Source organism: Somniosus microcephalus, chromosome 31, assembly GCF_052327205.1.
Source record: "Somniosus microcephalus isolate GS21.2 chromosome 31, FLI_Smic_1.0, whole genome shotgun sequence".
Lineage (NCBI taxonomy): Eukaryota > Metazoa > Chordata > Chondrichthyes > Squaliformes > Somniosidae > Somniosus > Somniosus microcephalus.
The window spans coordinates 35,345,817-35,365,360 of record NC_141017.1 but is presented as its reverse complement, the minus strand read 5'-3'; the positions used below and the strand labels follow the sequence as shown (position 1 = coordinate 35,365,360).

General features: G+C 51.1%; 1 protein-coding gene across 3 annotated transcripts in view; it reads left to right on the top strand.

Annotated features, from left to right (window-relative positions):
• Positions 1-9,313: 9,313 nt before the first annotated feature.
• The window catches only part of vav1 (vav guanine nucleotide exchange factor 1), a 174,446-nt gene continuing 164,215 nt past the window's right edge, over positions 9,314-19,544 (top strand). For 2 of the 3 annotated variants that reach the window (XM_085971772.1, XM_085971771.1), the window contains exon 1: positions 9,315-9,691. In XM_085971772.1, the coding sequence (XP_085827898.1) occupies positions 9,488-9,691 (204 nt within the window). In that variant the 5' untranslated portion in view covers positions 9,315-9,487. Of the gene's footprint in view, positions 9,692-19,544 lie in introns of all 3 variants that reach the window. The other variant, XM_085971773.1, reaches the window with a different exon arrangement.

The window sequence follows — 19,544 nt, the reverse complement described above, 5'->3', positions numbered from 1 at the left end:
CCCGACAGCTCCAAACCACACCAAGTTAGCGAGGCGGACCGTCGGGCTGAACGGCTTGGAGGGTTCGAGGTGTCCGGTGTTCAGGTGAGTGATGGGTGCATGAGTGCAGAGGTAAGTGTGTTTGGTGTGTGTAAAGTGTTTAAATAAGTTTTACTTACCTTTACTTACTAATGCAGGCTTCCTTCCTTCAGGTCTCGGGAGTCCCTCATCTCACCAGCACAGAAAGCAGAATGGCCGCGAGCTGTCAAAAGTTGCAGCATTCTAAGTTCTGTTCTGGAGAGATTTCTAACTGAGTCTGAGTAGAAGGACTCACATTAGAAATCAGATTGTCAGTGTTTGACAGCTTCACAGAGCTGTCAAACGCTGATATTTCATCTGTCAAAAGGTCTTGACAGATGAAATGTCAATCTGTGACGTCACCAGTAACCGGGTGTCCCTTAATTGGAAAATCGCGTGGGTTGGCCACAAATCGATGGAGGCGGGACTACAACCCAAAAAGTGGGAGTCCCGCCTCCATCACGTCCCCATTGACAAAATCCAGCCCTAAGCCTCTATTCATGAAGTCCAGGATGACTGTGCAGCCTTCGCCCCACCACACAATTTATGATGTTGTCCACGGGCCGCCATCCAGAGCTGTACGTTAGACAGATACAGACGATCACTTAGCAGCTTCAACAACCGAGGTGGAGATGTCAAAAAGGCCACACTCGTGCTATTTATGAGGCTGTTTTGTCTTGTGACTGTGATTACTTTCTGGAAGGTTTTCTACTTTCCTCTTCTTGCTCTCCTGAAGTTCGCTGACTCCTGCAGGGGCATTTTTGCACAGTGACGCCCTACCCGAGTGGCCATTCTTCAAGCGCGAGCCTAGACCTGCCCGACTGTGTCAGCCGCGGCTCGGGTGGGACAGCACTCTTGACTCTGAGTGAGAAGGTCAGGAGTGAGTTTGGCTTCCACTTCAGAGATACGTTGGTGCGAGCAGGCTGCACTGTCGGCGGTGCTGTCGTTTGGTTGCGACGTTAAATCGAGGCCCCGTCTATCCTCTCAGGTTGATGCGAAAGATCCCAGGGCACTGTTGGAAGAAGAGCAGAGGAGTTCTCCCCGGTGTCCTGGGGCCAACATTTATCCCTCAATCAACATGACTAAAACAGATTATCTGGTTATTATCACATTGCTGTTTGTGGGATCTTGCTGTGCGCAAACTGGCGGCCGCGTTTCCCACATTGCAACATTGACTACACTCAAAAAGTACTTCTTTGGCTGTAAAGCGCTTTGGGACGTCCTGGGGGTGTGAAAGGTGCTATAGAAATGCAACACTTCCTTTAAAAGCTTCCGCTTTCTGACCATGCGTTCGGTCGAATCCTCCAATTCTTGCACTATTGAATATCCAGCTCCCCTCTTTGAGATAAAAACAGAAAATGCTGGAAACACTCAGCAGGTCAGGCAGCATCTGCGGAGAGAGAAACAGAGTTAACGTTTCAGGTCGATGACCCTTCGTCAGAACTGGAAAAAGCTGGAGATGGAACAGGTTTTTAAGCAAGTGCGGGGGCAGGGAGAGGGGGGAGGGGAGGAAAGAACAAAAGGGAAGGTCTGTGATAGGATGGAAGGCAGGAGAGATTAAAAGACAAAAGGGATGATGGTGCGAGGCAAAAGGAGATGGTAATGGGACAAGTTAAGAAAGAAAAGATGGGTCTAGAGGAGGTGTAAATGGCGATGGCAGAATCATCGACAGCTGTCATGTGAGAGAGAGAAAAAAAATGGAAAAAAGAGATAGGGGCAAAGGTTATGATCTGAAATTGTTGAACTCGATGTTGAGTCCGGAAGGCTGTAAAGTGCCTCATCGAAAGATGAGGTTCTGTTCCTCGAGCTTACGTTGAGTTTTGTTGGAACAATGTAATAGGCCGAGGACAGAGGGATCAGAGCGGGAGTGGAGCGGAGAATTAAAGTGACAGGCGACTGGAAGCTCGGGGTCACCCATACGGACTGAACAGAGGTGTTCTGCAAAGCGGTCACCCAATCTGTGTTTGGTCTCCCCAATGTAGAGGAGACCGCATCGTGAGCAGTGAATACAGTATATTAAATTGCAAGAAGTACAAGTAAATCGCTGTTTCACCTGGAAGGGGTGTTTGGGGCCCTGGACAGTGGGAAGGGGGGAGGTATAGGGGGAGGTATAAGGGCAGGTGTTGCATCTCCTGCGCTTGCATGGGAAGGTGCCGGGCGAAGGGGTGTTGGGGTGATAGAGGAGTGGACTAGGGTGTCGCGGAGGGAGCGTTCCCTTCGGAATGCTGAAAGGGGAAGTGAGGCTGCCTTGGGACACTTACTGCACAAAAGGCACGACATATTATTGGCCCGGAATTTGGGGGTCAGCGGCAAAGCGACGGCGCTCGCCACCGGCCTCGGAGAAAACCGCCCACGAAGATCCAGTGATCCCTGTGACGCGAATGTCACCTCTTGCGATGTTAATTTGAATCCAGCGCCAAACCAAGCGAATCTCCAGCGTACCAGCAACCGTGATGCCGTCAAGCAGGCTGAGCAGCCAATCGCATTGAAGAATGCTCACAAACAGCAAACCAGGAAGTAAAATGCACAGATTTTATAAATTATACAGCGAGCGAAATAAAAGCTTGCGACACACACACACACACACACACACAGGATTAAGGTAGAAGCTGAAATATTGTAAACAAGCTTTAATAAAAAAAGCAACTACTGGATTTCCGCAATTATCAGCGCAGGTGCTGACTCCAGAATTACTGTCACTTTCATGAGGAGAAATGACGTCGAATGCTTACAGTTACCACCACTAAATCTGGGCCAGTGTCTCTTGACCCCATTTCTACCATCTGCCTTAATCACCTTGCCTAGTAACTCATTCGACAACTGTATAACCTGCAGGCTGGCCGACTTCCCTTCTGACTTCGAACCTGACGTAATAAAACTCACTACACACTTGGTTTGAGTATAAAGCAAGGCTTTAATCAACTTGTTTCAGAACATGGAGGTCTAGTTGTACTTCACTAGTTCCTTGTCTTACAAAATGTCCCTGAGCAAGCTGGGCCCACGCCCAAGTATTTATATTCCATGGACGGCGCCACCAGCTGGCCGTCCAGCGTTATTTCATGAGTAGTTTCTTGATGATGATGAGATTTATAACAGAACCTGTTAATTTTTAACCCGTGTCCCCTTTGTTTCCGAGACCATCGCCACAGTGAAGAAATCATCTTGCTCGCTCGTAATCCTGAAAGCCGGGCACAAGGGGCACCGTGGGGGGTCTGCTCTGCAATGCCACCTCGAGGGGTGTCCGTACTTTGCAACCAGTAGCGCAGATTTAGTCGGAAGGGGGACAGTCGCAGTAATAGTTGTGCAATCGCCTCGGCCGTGTTATGGGCACTGGGCAAAATTGAGCCGCCAAATGTCAGCATTTTACACGCACAACACATCCTCTTCCTGCTGCACCCACAGGGATTTTATTATTTAGCGCTTCACACTTTAAAAAAAAAACAAAGTTAGAAAGTTGTTAATCACAGGAAACGTGAAATACTCTGTTGGGATTTAAGGAGGACTCAACAACAACTTGTGTTTGTATAGCGCCTTTAACGTAGTAAAACGTCCCAAGGTGCTTCACAGGAACGATTAGCAGATAAAAAAATTGACACCAAGCCAAAGAAGATATTAGGACAGGTCACGAAAATCTTGGCCAAAGAGGTGTGTTCTAAAGAGTGTCTTAATGGAGGAGAGAGAGGCGGAGAGGTTTAGGGAGGGAATTCCAGAGCTTAGGGCCCAGGCAGCTGAAGGCACGGCCGTCACTGGTGGAGCGATTATAATCAGGGATGCACTAGAGGCCAGAAGTGGAGGAGCGCAGAGATTTTGGAGGGTTCATAGAATCATAGAAAGTTACAGCACAGAAGGAGGCCATTCGGCCCATCGTGTCTGTGCCGGCCGACAAAGAGCTCTCCAGCCTAATCCCACTTTCCAGCTCTTGGTCCGTAGCCCTGTAGGTTACGGCACTTCAAGTGCATATCCAAGTACTTTTTAAATGTGATGAGGGTTTCTGCCTCTACCACCCTTTCAGGCAGTGAGTTCCAGACCCCCACCACCCTCTGGGTGAAGAAAGTTCTCCTCAACTCCCCTCTAATCCTCCGACCAATTACTTTAAATCTGTGCCCCCTGGTTATTGACCTCTCTGCTACGGGAAATCGGTCCTTCCTATCCACTCTATCTAGGCCCCTCATAATTTTATACACCTCAATTAAATCTCCCCTCGGCCTCCTCTGTTCCAAAGAAAACAACCCCAGCCTAAACAATCTTTCCTCATAGATAAAGTTCCCCAGCCCAGGCAACATCCTCGTAAATCTCCTCTGCACCCTCTCTAGTGCAATCACATCCTTCGTGTAATGTGGTGACCAGAACTGCACGCAGTATTCTAGCTGTGGCCTAACTAGTGTTTTATACAGTTGAAGCATAACCTCCCTGCTCTTATATTCTATGCCTCGGCTAATAAAGGAAAGTGCCCCGTATGCCTTCTTAACCGCCTTATCTACCTGTCCTGCTACTTTCAGGGATCTGTGGACATGCACTCCAAGGTCCCTCTGATCCTCTGCACTTCTCAGAATCCTACCATTTATTGTGTATTCTCTTGCCTTGTTAGCCCTCCCCAAATGCATTACTTAGGGCTGAAGGAGGTCACAGAGATTGGGTGGGGGGGGGGGGAAAGTCCATGGAGCGATTTGAAAAAAGCGATGAAAAGACTAGACTGAATTACATTGGTAGAACAGTTTGGAGGCTCATGGAGGTCATTGACTCCCGCCTCCAAAAAATAAACTGTAACCCGCCTCGTTTCAGCAGGAGGGGAAAGAGATGGATTACACTCACCGTCCCCCTCAGCGTGCCTGACAACTGTCACCTCTGTGCCCCTCCCCACCTCCACCTCCCCTTGTCAATGGCAAATGGCACCACCAAGGTGCACAGATACTAATGGGATCAGCACCTGGAGAACTTCATAACCATGTCTCTGTCCAGGAGGCTCTGAGCCACCGGCAAGGGCTGGCACCGGTACCACAGGTGCCATCAAAGCCTGTCTGTGTCCGTCTATATTTGCCAGGGCAAGGGTGGGCTCGTGCGTTGTCTGTAGGCCTGTGGGGAAGATACAGCCTGCATCTACTTATGGACCATTGATGGGCAGCACCAAGGGTTGGTGTTGACATGCCCGATGAGAGAAAGACCATCGGAGAACGCTGGCAAACGTATTCTTGACAGGAAGCGCAATGGGTCAAGTCAAGATGAAGAGTTTTCTTCAGTAATGTTGAGAAAACCCTCATTTACTAGGTGACATAAATCGTGCCATTCATGTAGAAATGACTTATGAAATATACTGGGCGGCCTGCTGGTGGCACTGTCCAGGGAGAGTATGAATACTCGGGCATGCACCCAGCTTGCTCAGGACATTTTGTAAACAGGAACTAGTGAAGGATAACTAGACTTCCATGTTGTGAAACAGTCGATTAAAGCCTTGTTTAATACTCTGACCAAGTGCCTAGTAGTTTCCTTACGTCACTAGAAATCAAACGCAGAGGCAAGACTTGACTTGGCCTCCAACTAGGCGTGATGTCAGCCATGTCTATGGCCTAAAAGCAGTGAAGTTAGGAGCAGCAACTGGCTCGAGAGATTAGCTACATTCCATATCAGTGTTGCAATGCTACCACAAGATGTCCTCACCCCTTCCTATCTCTGTCACCTCCACCAGCCCGACAACCAGTGCTCCCTCTCATTTTTTTCCCCCCCCGTGCCTGTAGATCCCTTTTGCGGTGCGGCCGCACAAGTGCGATATCTCTTCCCGCCTGTGAGCGTGTGGGCGGCCTGCGCGGGAGCTCCCGACCGATGCGCGACCGCGCGCACGTGCACCTTAGGGGGAGCATTGCCCTCAACCCTCCGAGATCTCTGCCGCTTCTACAACTCTGGCCTCTTGCGCATCGCCCGATTTCCTTCGCCCCTTCGTTGGCGGCCGTGCCTTCAGCTGCCTGGGCCCTAAGCTCTGGAATTCCCTCCCTAAACCTCTCCGCCTCACTACCTCTCCCTCCTCCTTTAAGACGCTCCTTAAAACCTGCCTCTTTGACCCAGCTTTTGGTTACCTTTCCCTAATATCTCCTTATGTGGGCCGGTGTCAAATTTTGTTTGATAATCGCTCCTGTGAAGCTTCTTGGGACATTTTACTAACATTAAAGGCGCTATATAAATGCAAGTTGTTGTTGATGCTTCTGCACACGTCTGTCATATCGCCCTGTCATCTGTGTTGCTCCAACAACCAGAGCCTGTAGCGATGAGCTTTAACTGTATTGTGCACAATGTTGTGGGGCAGCTCTACAAACCGAGACGGGTGTTGTTTAGTGTCAGTCCTCAACCTGCCCAATACAAAAAAAAAGGAGTTTGGTTTGAAGACACTGTAGAGCAGCACTCCCTCCTGCCCACGGGGCAAGTACAGGCTCGCCATAGCATCCCTCACTCCAGCTGACCTACAGGGAGGCGGGACCAGGAAGGTTGGAGGAAGGCCAGACCTACTCCAAAAATAAAGACTTGCATTTCTCCAGCGCCTTTCACAGCCTCAGGACGTCCCAAAGCGCTTTACAGCCAATGAAGTACTTTTTGAAGTGTAGTCACTGTTGTAATGTGGGAAACGCGGCAGCCAATTTGCGCACAGCAAGCTCCCGCAAACAGCAACGTGACCATGACCCAGAGAATCTGTTTTTCAGTGATATTGGTTGAGGGATAAATATTGGAGCAAGTTCAGTCCCTACTGGCTGATAGGCCCTGTCTTCTTCCAGAATGCATCACCTCAGAACAGAGTTTGACACATTCCTACTGCCCAACACGGAGACACGGATGAGCCGCACAGTGTGCGAGACACACAGAGAGCTGAGGGCACACCAGAGGGGAATTAATCATTAGCTTTTACCTGATGCGTGTTACACAAAAGCTGACACAAACATGTACGAGCCTTATAGAACCGGATGATAGTGGATCACTGTTTGGGTAACAGCAGCAACACCAGCTTGTATTTATAGAGCCCTATTAATGTAGTAACGCACGCCGAGGCACTTCACAGGAGCGATTATCAAACACATTTTGAAACCAAGCCATGTAAGGAGATATTGGGGCAGCCAATTTGCGCACAGCAAGCTCCCACAAACAGCAATGTGATAAATGAACAGATCATCTGTTTTTGGTGCTGTTGGTTGAGGGATAGATATTGGCCACAGGACACCGGGGAGAACTCCCCCCTGCTCTTCTTCAAAATAGTGGCCGCGGGATCTTTGACGCCCACCTGAGAGAGCAGACTCTGTTTAAAGTCTCATCCGAAAGCCGGCTCCTCCGACAGTGCGGCACTCCCTCGGTACTGCACTGGGAGCGCCAGCCTGGGTTTTGTAACATAGATTACTTCCAAATTACTATTTGTAAAGCAATAATATCCATTTTAATCAGAGACAAAATGAATGAAAAAACGCTGCCTCTTTAAAGGAAGCTAAAGTTGGGAAGTACAATTGCTGGTCACACTTTGATGTCGATGTTCCTCTGTCTGCCACGAGGGGGCAGCATAGTACACAATCCATTCACAGAGTACGGTGCTGCAGCGACCAGATTCCACAATCCATTCACAGAGTATGGTGCTGTAGCGACCAGATTCCACAATCCATTCACAGAGTATGGTGCTGTAGCGACCAGATTCCACAATCCATTCACAGAGTACGGTGCTGTAGCGACCAGATTCCACAATCCAGAGGCCTGGACTAACAGCCAATGTCCCCCGTTACGCTGCGCAGACACGCAGCGGTCTGGAGGTCCCGCGCAGGCCGGCTCACCGCCACTTAAATGGAAAAATTGCGCATGAGCGGAAATTTGAATGCAGCCCCTTAAAGGGGCCGCGTGCCCAAAAAATAATTAGATGGAGCATTGCTAATAATCCGGGGAATTTGAGATCAAATCATGGCAATTTGAGAATTTGAATTAAGTTTCAAATAAAGAATAGGATCAGTTAAAAACATAAGAATTAGGAGCAGGAGTGGGCCATTCGGCCCCTCGAGCCTGCTCCGCCATTCAATAAGATCATGGCTGATCTTCTACCTCAACTCCACTTTCCCACCCGATCCCATATTCCTTGATTCCCTCAATATCCAAAAATCTATCGATCTCTGTCTTGAATATACTCATCGACTGAGCCTCCACAGCCCTCTGGGGTCGAGAATTCCAAAGATTCACCACCCTCTGAGTGAAGAAATTCCTCCTCATCTCAGTCCTAAATGATCGACCCCTTATTCTGAGACTGTGACCCCTGGTTCTAGACTCCCCAGCCGGGGGGCCGTGAAGCTACGTAAAACCCCAACTGGTTTTCATCTCTTCATTGCCAGCCAATGGGCAGCATATAGAATGAGAAAGGGGGACGGGGGAGAGAGCGAGATACTTGAGGGTGCGAGGGGTTGGGGGGTGGGGGAGCTCGGGAGGCGACAGTGCTGGGGTGGGAAGAGAAGCCATTGCCGGAGGTGCCCTGACTACGATCTGATGGGTGAGAGCGGAAGCAGGCATGGGCAGTCCCACTGAGCCTGAATAGGGCGGAAGGTGGCGTGGCCAAGCCGTGTCAAAGGCTGCAGTGAGGGCGAGGAGGGATTGTGCTCCACGGTCGCAGTCTTGGGTTGCCAACACTGATTGGGCATATTTCTGGAGGTATCATCACACGACCTCCTGCCTCCAACCCCCCAGCCTTTTTCCCATCTCGAATATTTTTTTATAAACCCACAATTTCTCAAGGCCCCTACCATATCTCTCCCGGGGCGTTGCTCGCCACCGTGTCCTCCGCGGAGATTAACCTTCAATTCCAGGAGACTCCAGGGCAACCCTGGAGGGTTGGCAAGTGGCGACCCTACCACAGCCACAGAGGATGTTATTTGGGACCAATGTTCCCCGTCAAGCTGCGCGGCCGCCTGCCACTTGCCGGCCGCGCGATAGGAAAAAAAAACGCACGCGCGCGCGGGTGGAAATTTGATTTGGCCGCGCGACCCGTTAAAGGGACCACGCACCCCTTTAGTGCTGTGGGAGGGAGGGAGGGAGAAATAAATTGCACGGTGCTGGGAAGCTAAAATACATGAGCAAGCTTCAAAGGAAACAGGAACCGCCTCCCTCGATGTAAATAGTTTGCCTGAAGTGACTTCAAATGAAATGAATCATCCGAGTTTGTTGCACAGCTCTCTGGGAGTTGCAGTCCCGCCTTTGTTGTGTAGACTACGCCCCCCAGGGTGCTTTACAGTTCTGTAAGTGAGCCTTTTATTAACAACTTGAAAGAGGAAGGAGCTAGTGGTTTGGAAAGACGCTGCTATCTGGAGGAAGCAGTCAAGAGGGGAAATGCAGTGAACAGGTGGCAGCTTTCCTCTGTTTTCAATTTAATTTTGCCATTTTCATTATTTTTTAAATCTCTCTGTGGCGGATTGCTGGACTCTGTTGGGAGATGGAGCTTTGGAGACAGTGTGCCAACTGGCTGATCGACTGTAAAGTGCTGCCCCCGAATCACCGAGTGACCTGGGAGAATGCTCAGGTCTGTGACTTGGCCTGGGCGCTACGAGACGGCGTTCTCCTCTGCCAGCTTCTCAACAACCTCCGACCACACTCGATCAACCTCAAGGAGATCAATCTCAGACCCCAGATGTCTCAGGTGAGTTCAAACATTTCTACGGCTTCTCCCATGATCTCTGTAGCCGTGCTCAGCCTGGGGAATATTGTGTAAGGGACAGTGTCCATCAGTGAGATAGACATTAAAGCCCTCTGCCAGACCCCACCCGCCCGAGTGGCTCAGAGAGTTGGTCTCAATGAGTAGCGCCGTCCCAATTTCAGTCCCTGGTCTGTGCTGAGATAGCTGATCATAGGAGCAGGAGGAGACCATTCAGCCCCTCGAGTCTGTTCCGCCATTCAATCAGATCACGCCTGATCTGTATCTTAACTACCCGCCTTGGTTCCATAACCTTTAACACCCTTGCTTAACAAAAATCTATCAATCTCAGTTTTGACATTTTCAATTGACCCCCAACCTCAACAGCTTTTTGGGGGAGAGAGTTCCAGATTTCCACCACCCTTTGTGTGAAGAAGTGCTTCCTGACATCACCCCTGAACAGCCTGGCTCTAATTTTAAGGCTATGCCCCCTTGTTCTGGACTCCCCCCACAAGAGGAAATAGTTTCTTTCTATCCACCCTATCAAATCCTTTAATCATCTTAAACACCTCAATTGTATTACGCCTTAATCTTCTATACTCGAGGGAATACAAGACCAGGCTATACTGCCCTCATAACTTAACCCTTTTAGCACCACCTGATCATAAGCTGGGATGGTGTTCGGAGTTCTCCAATTGCCCTCAGTGCCATTGGGCTGGGCATGGAAAGACCACGTAGGATCCCATCGCCTGACCTCTGTTGATAGTCCACATGTCTGATAGTTGGCCCACTCCCCTCTGTTTAGAACTGCTGGGCTCCTGCATGTAGACTGGCTAGTTGGGTAAGGCAATGGTGAGCGATGTGCGACTGAGGAGATTTACCCCGACTGGAGTCAACATCTTAGTCTGAATGGGACGGGGACGGGGTGACAATGGGCTGCAAATAAAAAACACCAAGGGACATCTATAATGATGATGGTCCATTCAAAAGTGACATTCCCTGTGCATAGACAGACTGTCTGTCCCATATCTGTCCCGTGCAGTGCAATTCAGGTGAGGTGTGAATGGTCCTGTATCTCAGTTCAGCCCCTTAATCCATCGTCACGCTTGTCCAAAGTCTGTTTTGCCTGATTTTCTCCCCTTTTCTCCCCCACCCCCCCGCCACTCCCCAAAGTCCTAACTACCTCCTCAAACTGGCCAGAGCCCATGCACGAGCCCAGACAGCGTGCGGCAGTGGGCTATTCCACTGCAGTGGGAATCACGAGCGTGCGCTGTCCTGGTCTCACACGCGCTCGCTTCCCGGGCAACAATCAGAAGCAGGAAATCTGGCCGATTAGGGGTTTTCAATCTTCCTAGACTGGGGGGGGGGCGGTCTGAGACCAATCATAGCCACCCCGCACCCCCTGCCCCCACCGCCCCCCCCAGCCACTGCCTGACTGAGACCACAGACAGTAACAACTTGCATTTATATAGCGCCTTTAATGTAGTAAAATGTCCCAAGGCGCTTCACAGGAGCGATTATCAAACAGAATTTGACACCGAGCCACATAAGGAGATATTAGGACAGGTGACCAAAAGCTTGGTCAAAGAGGTCGGTTTTAAAGAGAGTCTTAAAGGAGGAGAGCGAGGCGGAGAGTTTTAGGGAGGGAATTCCAGAGCTTAGGGCCCAGGCAGCTGAAGGCACGGCCGCCAATGGTGGAGCGATTAAAACCGGGGATGCGCAAGAGGCCAGAATTGGAGGAGCGCAGAGATCTCGGGAGGGTTGTAGGGCTGGAGGAGGTTACAGAGATAGGGAGGGGTGAGGAGACCATGGAGGGATTTGAAAACAAGGATGAAAATTTTGAAATCGAGGCGTTGCCGGACCGGGAGCCAATGTAGGTCAGCGAGCACGGGGGGTGATGGGTGAACGGGACTTGGTGCGAGTTAGGACACGGGGCAGCGAGCACAGGGGGTGATGGGTGAACGGGACTGGGTGTGAGTTAGGACACGGGGCAGTGAGCACTGGGGGTGATGGGTGAACGGGACTTGGTGCGAGTTAGGACACGGGCAGTGAGCACAGGGGGTGATGGGTGAACGGGGACTGGGTGCGAGTTAGGACACAGGGCAGTGAGCACAGGGGGCGATGGGTGAACGGGACTGGGTGTGAGTTAGGACACGGGGCAGTGAGCACTGGGGGTGATGGGTGAACGGGACTTGGTGCGAGTTAGGACGCGGGGCAGCAGGGTTTTGGTAGACTGGGGATTGAAGCTCGGACCTTCTGATCTGTGTGCCTTAGTCAGGATTAGACAAGTGCCTTCACCCTCCAGACCTTTGCCAGAACTCACGGTTGGACTTGAGAAAAAAATGGAGTTGTGTTGGGGGCGGGGGGAGGGGGGGGAGGCGGGGGTGGCTGGGCGGGAGAATTTAGTGAGCTAAACCTTATCATCTTCTTATTATTCATCTGATAAGGCGCACTGACTGGAGCAAGGGTTTGCGTTAATGATGCCCCCTCCCCATCCTATAACAGTTACGGCTTCCAAATGATTTGCCTCCGAGAGAAAGGAAGGGTTGATTGCACGCTGAGTTGACGGGACTGCGCACACCATGGCACTCGATTGCAGATGGACTTTCACCAGGAGGGTGTCAGGGATGGGAAGCTATCATGAGGAGAGACTCGAGATACTGGGGCTGTTTCCAATGGAGCAGAGCAGGCTAAGAGGAGATTTAATGGAGGTTTATTAAAATTACAGATTGAGAAAACGGGGAAGGAGTATTTCCCTCTGGTTCAGGAGGTAGTGACAGTGCGTCATCAATTTAAAATTGTCACCAGGAGAGTGAGGAGAGGTGGAGCGCATTCCTTGTTCAAAGGGAAAATTGGATAAATCTTTCTAGCTGTGGAGAGAGGGCAAGGTTAGTCTGGATTGCTCCAGCAGACAGTCATCACGGGAGGGCAGGAAATTGTCAAGACACAGGAGCGATACCTGGACATTCATCTGAGCCTCTCAGTTTCTCTCAGTTACTGCATCTTAGAAACAGCCAGGGAGCGAACATTTTGTGTCAGAATCTCCCTCTGGCAGCTTAACGAATGGCCAATAGCGACTACAGCATAAACCTCTGGGCCAAACCGACGATATCTTAATATATTTAATAAATCCTCATTGTTCTACTTGCAAAACAATATATTACTTCCTCACAGTCGAGTTGTGTAACAGGTACATCAAAGAACAGGACTCTGTATCTCATCTCACCTCCTGACTCCCCAAAGCCTTTCCACCACCTACAAGGCACAAGTCAGGAGTGTGATGGAATACTCTCCACTTGCCTGGATGAGTGCAGCTCCAACAACACTCAAGAAGCTCGACATCATCCAGGGCAAAGCAGCCCGCTTGATTGGCACCCCATCCACCACCTTAAACATTCACTCCCTCCACCACCGGCGTACCGTGGCTGCAGTGTGTACCATCTACAAGATGCACTGCAGCAACTCGCCAAGGCTTCTTCGGCAGCACCTCCCAAACCCGCGACCTCTTCCACCTAGAAGGACAAGGGCAGCAGGCGCATGGGAGCACCACCACCTCCAAGTTCCCCTATAAGTCGCACACCATCCTGACTTAGAAATATATCGGCCGATCCTTCATCGTCGCTGGGTTAAAATCCTGGAACTCCCTCCCTAACAGCACTGTGGGAGTACCTTCACCACACGGACTGCAGCGGTTCAAGAAGGCGGCTCATCACCACCTTCTCAAGGGCAACTAAGGATGGGCAATAAATGCTGGGCCTCGCCAGTGATGTCCACATCCCATAAACAAATTAAAAAAAACACAGGGCTCTGTACCATTAAAACACAGGGTAATAAGAACATAAGAAATAGGAGCAGGAGTAGGCCATTCGGCTCTTCGAGCCTGCTCCGCCATTCAATGAGATCATGGCTGATCTTCTGCCTCAACTCCATTCACCGGCCCTATCGCCATATCACTTGATGCCCTTACTAGTCAGAAATGCACCTCATTAGAGCACAGGGCAATGTACCTTATTAGAGTATAGGGTAACGTATCAGAACATAGGACTCTGGGCTAGAAATTCGAGTCGGGCGGCAGTGCGGTCAACAGAACTGAAGATCAGGCGCTGCGTATAATGGGCGGCCGATCTGATGCCCCCCGTTTTGCGCCTCTGTACTGAGAGGAGTTTCTAGGCCCACGCACCTCGTTAAAACACAGGGCTTCGCCCCTCAAGAAGGGTCAGCGGCCAAAATTGCAGGACGGTTAATAAGAGCAGATGGTTAAGATGAGCTGGATCAAGTGGTGAGTTAAGATTGAAAAGCTGTAGACTGTAGGGAGACTGGGAGATGCGGAGTTCCACAGTTTGGAATGGGTTTGAGCGAGAGATGGTGCAACCTGTTGTAAATTCAGCACAATGAGGATGCAGGGAGGGACAGTAGTGTCAACGATGGTGTCTCACCACATCTAGTCCTAACTCAATCGCACTGAAGGAGCTGCATCGTACTTCTGATGCTGTGTGACAATACTGGCCTGCAATTCACACCTCAGTATTGAAACATATAAGATTCTGAGGGGGATTGACAGGGTAGATGCTGAGCGATTGTTTCCCCTGGCTGGAGAGTCTAGAACTAGGGGTCACAGTCTCAGGATAAGGGGTCGGCCATTTAAGGCTGAGATGAGGAGGAATTTCTTCACTCAGAGGGTTGTGAATCTTTGGAATTCTCAACCCCAGTGGGCTGTGGATGCTGAGTTATTGAGTATATTGAGAGAGAGAGATTTTTGGACTCTAGGAACTCTATGGGGATCGGGCGGGAAAGTGGAGTTGAGGTCGAAGATCAGCCATGATCTTATTGAATGGCGGAGCAGGCTCGAGGGGCCGAATGGCCGACTCCTGCTCCTATTTCTTACGTTCGTATTATCTGGTTTTGTAATGCACAATTCCATGGCAGCGAATGAACATCAACACTATCATTTGAATGTGTTTCCACTGCTCCAGAATTTCTATAGGTGGAGGATATGATACAGGATGGTTAAACGGAACATTCCCCCCTGGTCACAGATCAAGGAATATTGATTTGCAAAGCACTGCAGATTGCTACAGTCATGGAAGTAACACGCTAAGGATCTATGTTTCTTGTATCAATGGTGTACAATGTCATACATGATACGCGTGTAATATGTGTACAATATGCAAAGGACCCCCCACTTCTACACCATGTGGACAGTGGCATTGTGCAGTGATGATGTCGGCCGTGGCTCAGTGGGCAGCACCCTCGCCTCTGTGCCCGCAGGTTGTGGGTTCAAGTCCCACTCCAGGGACTTGAGCACAAAAATCTAGGCTGACACTCCCAGTGCAGTACTGAGGGAGCGCCGCACTGTCGGAGGGGCAGTGCTGAGGGAGTGCCGCAATTTCGGAGGGGCAGTGCTGAGGGAGCGCCGCACTGTTGGAGGGGCAGTACTGAGGGAGCGCCGCACTGTCGGAGGGGCAGTACTGAGGGAGCGCCGCACTGTCGGAGGGGCAGTACTGAGGGAGTGCAGCACTGTCGGAGGGGCTGTACTGAGGGAGCGCCGCACTGTCGGAGGGGCAGTACTGAGGGAGGGCAGCACTGTCGGAGGGGTAGTACTGAGGGAGTGCTGCACTGTCGGAGGGGCAGTACTGAGGGAGTGCAGCACTGTCGGAGGGGCTGTACTGAGGGAGCACCGCACTGTCGGAGGGGCAGTACTGAGGGAGCGCCGCACTGTCGGAGGGGCAGTACTGAGGGAATGCCGCACTGTCGGAGGGGCAGTACTGAGGGAGCGCCGCACTGTCGGAGGGGCAGTACTGAGGGAGCGCCGCACTGTCGGAGGGGCAGTACTGAGGGAGCGCCGCACTGTCGGAGGGGCAGTACTGAGGGAGCGCCGCACTGTCGGTGGGGCAGTACTGAGGGAGTGCCGCACTGCCGGAGGGGCAGTACTGAGGGAGTGTTGCACTGTCGGAGGGGCAGTACTGAGGGAGTGTTGCACTGTCGGAGGGGCAGTACTGAGGGAGTGCTGCCCTGTCGGAGGAGCAGTACTGAGGGAGTGTTGCACTGTTGGAGGTGCCATCTTTCGGATGAGACGTTAAACCGAGGCCCTGTCTGCCCTCTCAGGCGGACGTAAAAGATTCCATGGCACTATTTGGAAGAAGAGCAGGCGAGTTCTCCCCGGTGTCCTGGGGCCAATATTTATCGCTCAATCAACATCACTAAAAACAGATTATCTGGCCATTATCACATTGCTGTTGGTGGGAGCTTGCTGTGCACAAATTGGCTGCCACGATTCCAAATTAAAAAAGTCACTGACATGAATCTTGTCATTCATGTGGAATTGACTTATGAAATAATACTGGGCGACCTGCTGGTGGCGCTGTCCAGGGAGAGTATAAATACTCGGGCACGGGCCCAGCTTGCTCAGGACATTCTTTAACAGGAACTAGTGAAGGACACAACTAGACCTCCATGTTGAAAAACAGTTGATTAAAGCTTTGTTTAATGCTTAGACCAAGTGCCTAGTAGTTTTCTTACGTCAGTGACCACACTTCAAAAAGTACTTCATTAAAGCGCTTTGGAATGTCTGGTGGTCATGAAAGGCGCTATAGAAATGCAAGTGTTTCTTTCAGAATCTCGCAAGCGAGATGAGTCAAGAAGTGATGGTCAGGTTTTAGAATCCCTAAACTAATCGCCCCAGGAATTCGGGTCGGGGGCTTCCCGCGGGTGCAAGCCCCCGACCTACACTTGTATATATTGTCCCTTCGGCAGTGGTTACCCTCCGATTACAGAAGTTCAGCTGTGAACTGAAAGTGAAACGCGCAGAGCAGCTACAATACAGAACAGAGAGAAGCAGCTTATTCTGTGCCACGATTGAGGAACCTGTGCATATTCCACCAGCAACCATACCTCTTACTCGCACGAGAGACCGTGTTATTTTTTTAAAAATTGAGAAACCTACACGATCGGCCGTGATCGAATTGAATGGGGGAGCAGGCTCGAGGGGCTGAAAGGCCTCCTCCTGTTCCTGTGAGGGGCAAAAGGCAGAGCATCATCAGGATTGTAAAGTGCTAGGAGAGAAGACAAGATGGTGGTCAGGTTTTAGAAGCCTGTAGAAAAAGCTTGGCTTCAAGTAAAACCTGGGAGGGAGGAAGTAGAGAGGTGAGAAGGCCTGGGATGTGTCTCCAATTCTGGCCTCTTGAGCATCCCCGATTTTCATTGCACCACCATTGGTAGCCGTGCCTTCAGCTGCCTGGGCCCTAAGCTCTGGAATTTCCTGCCTAAACCTCTCCGCCTCTCTACCTCTCCCTCCCCCTTTAAGACACTCCTTAAAACCTACCTCTTTGACCAAGATGTGTCCTAATATCTCCTTATGTGGCTCAGTGTCAAATTTTGTTTGATAGTCGCTCCTGTGAAGCGCCTTGGGATGATTTGCTAGGTTAAAGCCTCTGGCCTAGAAATTCAGTGGGGCCCCAAACGGGGCGCCAAGCTCGCCTGGGCGCCAGAATTACCGCTGCGAACGGAGCCGCTTGCGCCCGCCGGAAATTCTTTTTGAGCGCCCCAAGAGGGACGCGGGGCGCTGCTCGAGGCGCCCGCATCCCTCTTGGGGCGCTGAAACTGAATATCGCAGCGCAACGTGCCGCAGCGCCACATGCCGCAGCACGGCGCGCTGCAGTACTGCAGGCCTTCCTCCCCTTCTTAAGGGGGAGGGGCCTGCACCAGCGCGATGACCGATCGCGAGTGCCGGCAAAAGAGCCAGGCACCGAGGAGAAGTGCAGGGCTCTCGGGACACATTCGGCACTGCCCGGGGGGGGGGGATCAGGAGGCCGGGGGGGCGGAGGTGCTGGCAGGCGGACACAGAAAAAAATGGCCGCCCCGCACCTCCACCTTAATTTGCGCCACTACCGCCACAGGTAGGCCCCATGAATCGGGCGCAATTTGCGACCGGCGTTACAGAGGCGGGCGCGACCAAATATCGCAATCGGGGCGGTAGGGAGGAGCTGCGCACACCGACGACATCATCGGTGGCGGCGCAGCGCTACAGGCTAACGCCGCCATTAGCGCCCCGCTAAATTTCGCGGGAGGTGTGGTCAGTGGCGCTAAAGCTACTGAGTGCCCTCTTTAGGCGCTAACTGGTGGTGCAGCCCACCGAATTTCTAGGCCCCTGTATATAAATGCAAGTTGTTGTTGTTGTAAGCTGGAGTAGGAGATGTTGTAATGACTCTCGATTTCAACACAGACAACTCTGTAGCATCGGAGAAACAATGACTACAGCACTAATGGTAAAACAGTTGGTCTTGAAAGTTGACCATGGAACGTAAGATGGTGGAAGTTGGAGATGAGAGAAGAAATTCCCATTAGGTGCCTCTTGTATCCTACCTAGGAGATCAAGGGAGGAACTAGAGGAGCCACTCCAGATTTGGGAGCAGTGATGAAGATTTGGATGGACTTAGGTTTGATAGTGACTTAGCAAGAATGAATGAATGGGGATGTCACACTCTTAACGGTAATTTCCTGGGGGGGAAGACTTTTTTTTCATTCAGTTCTTAATTCCTCTGAGCATCAGTTGCAGCCAAGTCCAAAATAGGACCTGAAAGGGAAAGCTGGGGAAAATCAAGCAAGCTTTCTCTTCCTGTGTGGTGTCTGCCACTTGTATTGTCAGCCTGTGGCTCAGTGGGTAGCACTCTGGCCTCCGAGTCAGAAGGTTGTGGGTTCAAGTCCCACTCCAGATACTTGAGCACAAAAACCTAGACTAACACTGAGCGAGTACTGCACTGTCGGATGAGATGCTTAAACCGAGGCCCCATCTGCTCTTTCAAATGGACATAAAAGATCCTGTGGCACTCTTACGAAGAAGAGCAAGGGTGTCCTGGCCGATATCTATCCTTCACTGTAAACAGATGATCTGGGTCATTATCACATTGTTGTTTGTGGGAGCTTGCTGTGCGCAAATTGGCTGCTGCGTTTCCTACATTACAAACAGCGACTCCACTTCAAAAGTGCTTCATTGGTTGTAAAGTGCTTTGTGGATGTCCTGAGGTGGTGAAAGGCGCTGGAGAAATGCAAGTTCTTTTTTCCCGTGTTCCCTACTGGAAGGCGTGTGGATTGTCAATTGCCGCCAGGGCCGTGCTCAATTGTGACGGGCGCCAATAATGACCGCGTAAGTTAGCACATGGGGAATGGCCGCCTGTGTGAGGAACTGAGGACCGTGAGGCATGAACCATCTCATTCCAGAGAGACTGGGGTGGGGTGGGGGGAGCCAAAGTGCAGGTGCTCTCTCGCCAAACTATGAGGTGTCTTGGTACATCAGAATGAAGAAACAAGTCTGCAATGTAATCCTTGCTGCAACTCCACCATTGTCTCGTTTGGCGCACGTTTTATCTCTGCTACTGTCTGCAAGGAGAGCGACTTCCTGTGTGGTAGCAGACAACCCCCGCCCGCCGCACATCCCCCGCCCCACGGCCCCAGCCAAACCCCCTCCTCCCACGTGCCGTGGGAACTTGTTAAGATCTAACTCATGCTTAGCTGTCAAACCACAGCTCTGGGGCCTGAGCTTTTCTGCTGGCCGGTGACTCACTCTGGGCGAGTTACTGATAATGAGCCGCCGCAGCTCCTTGCATTGTGACCGATCATCTCTCGAAGACACGGCTGGAGCACAGCTGACCAGGGCTGCATTTTAATGGCCGGGCCTTAACCTGCCTGTGACAACCGGAACATAGGAATTACTAGGTGAAAAAAGGCCGAGGCCCATCTAGTTCGCCTTCACAGAAATCACAGAAACCCCACAGTGCAGATAGAGGCCATTTCGGCCCATCGAGCCTGCACCGACACATATCCCACCCTATCCCCGTAACCCCACGTATTTAATCCCCCTAAC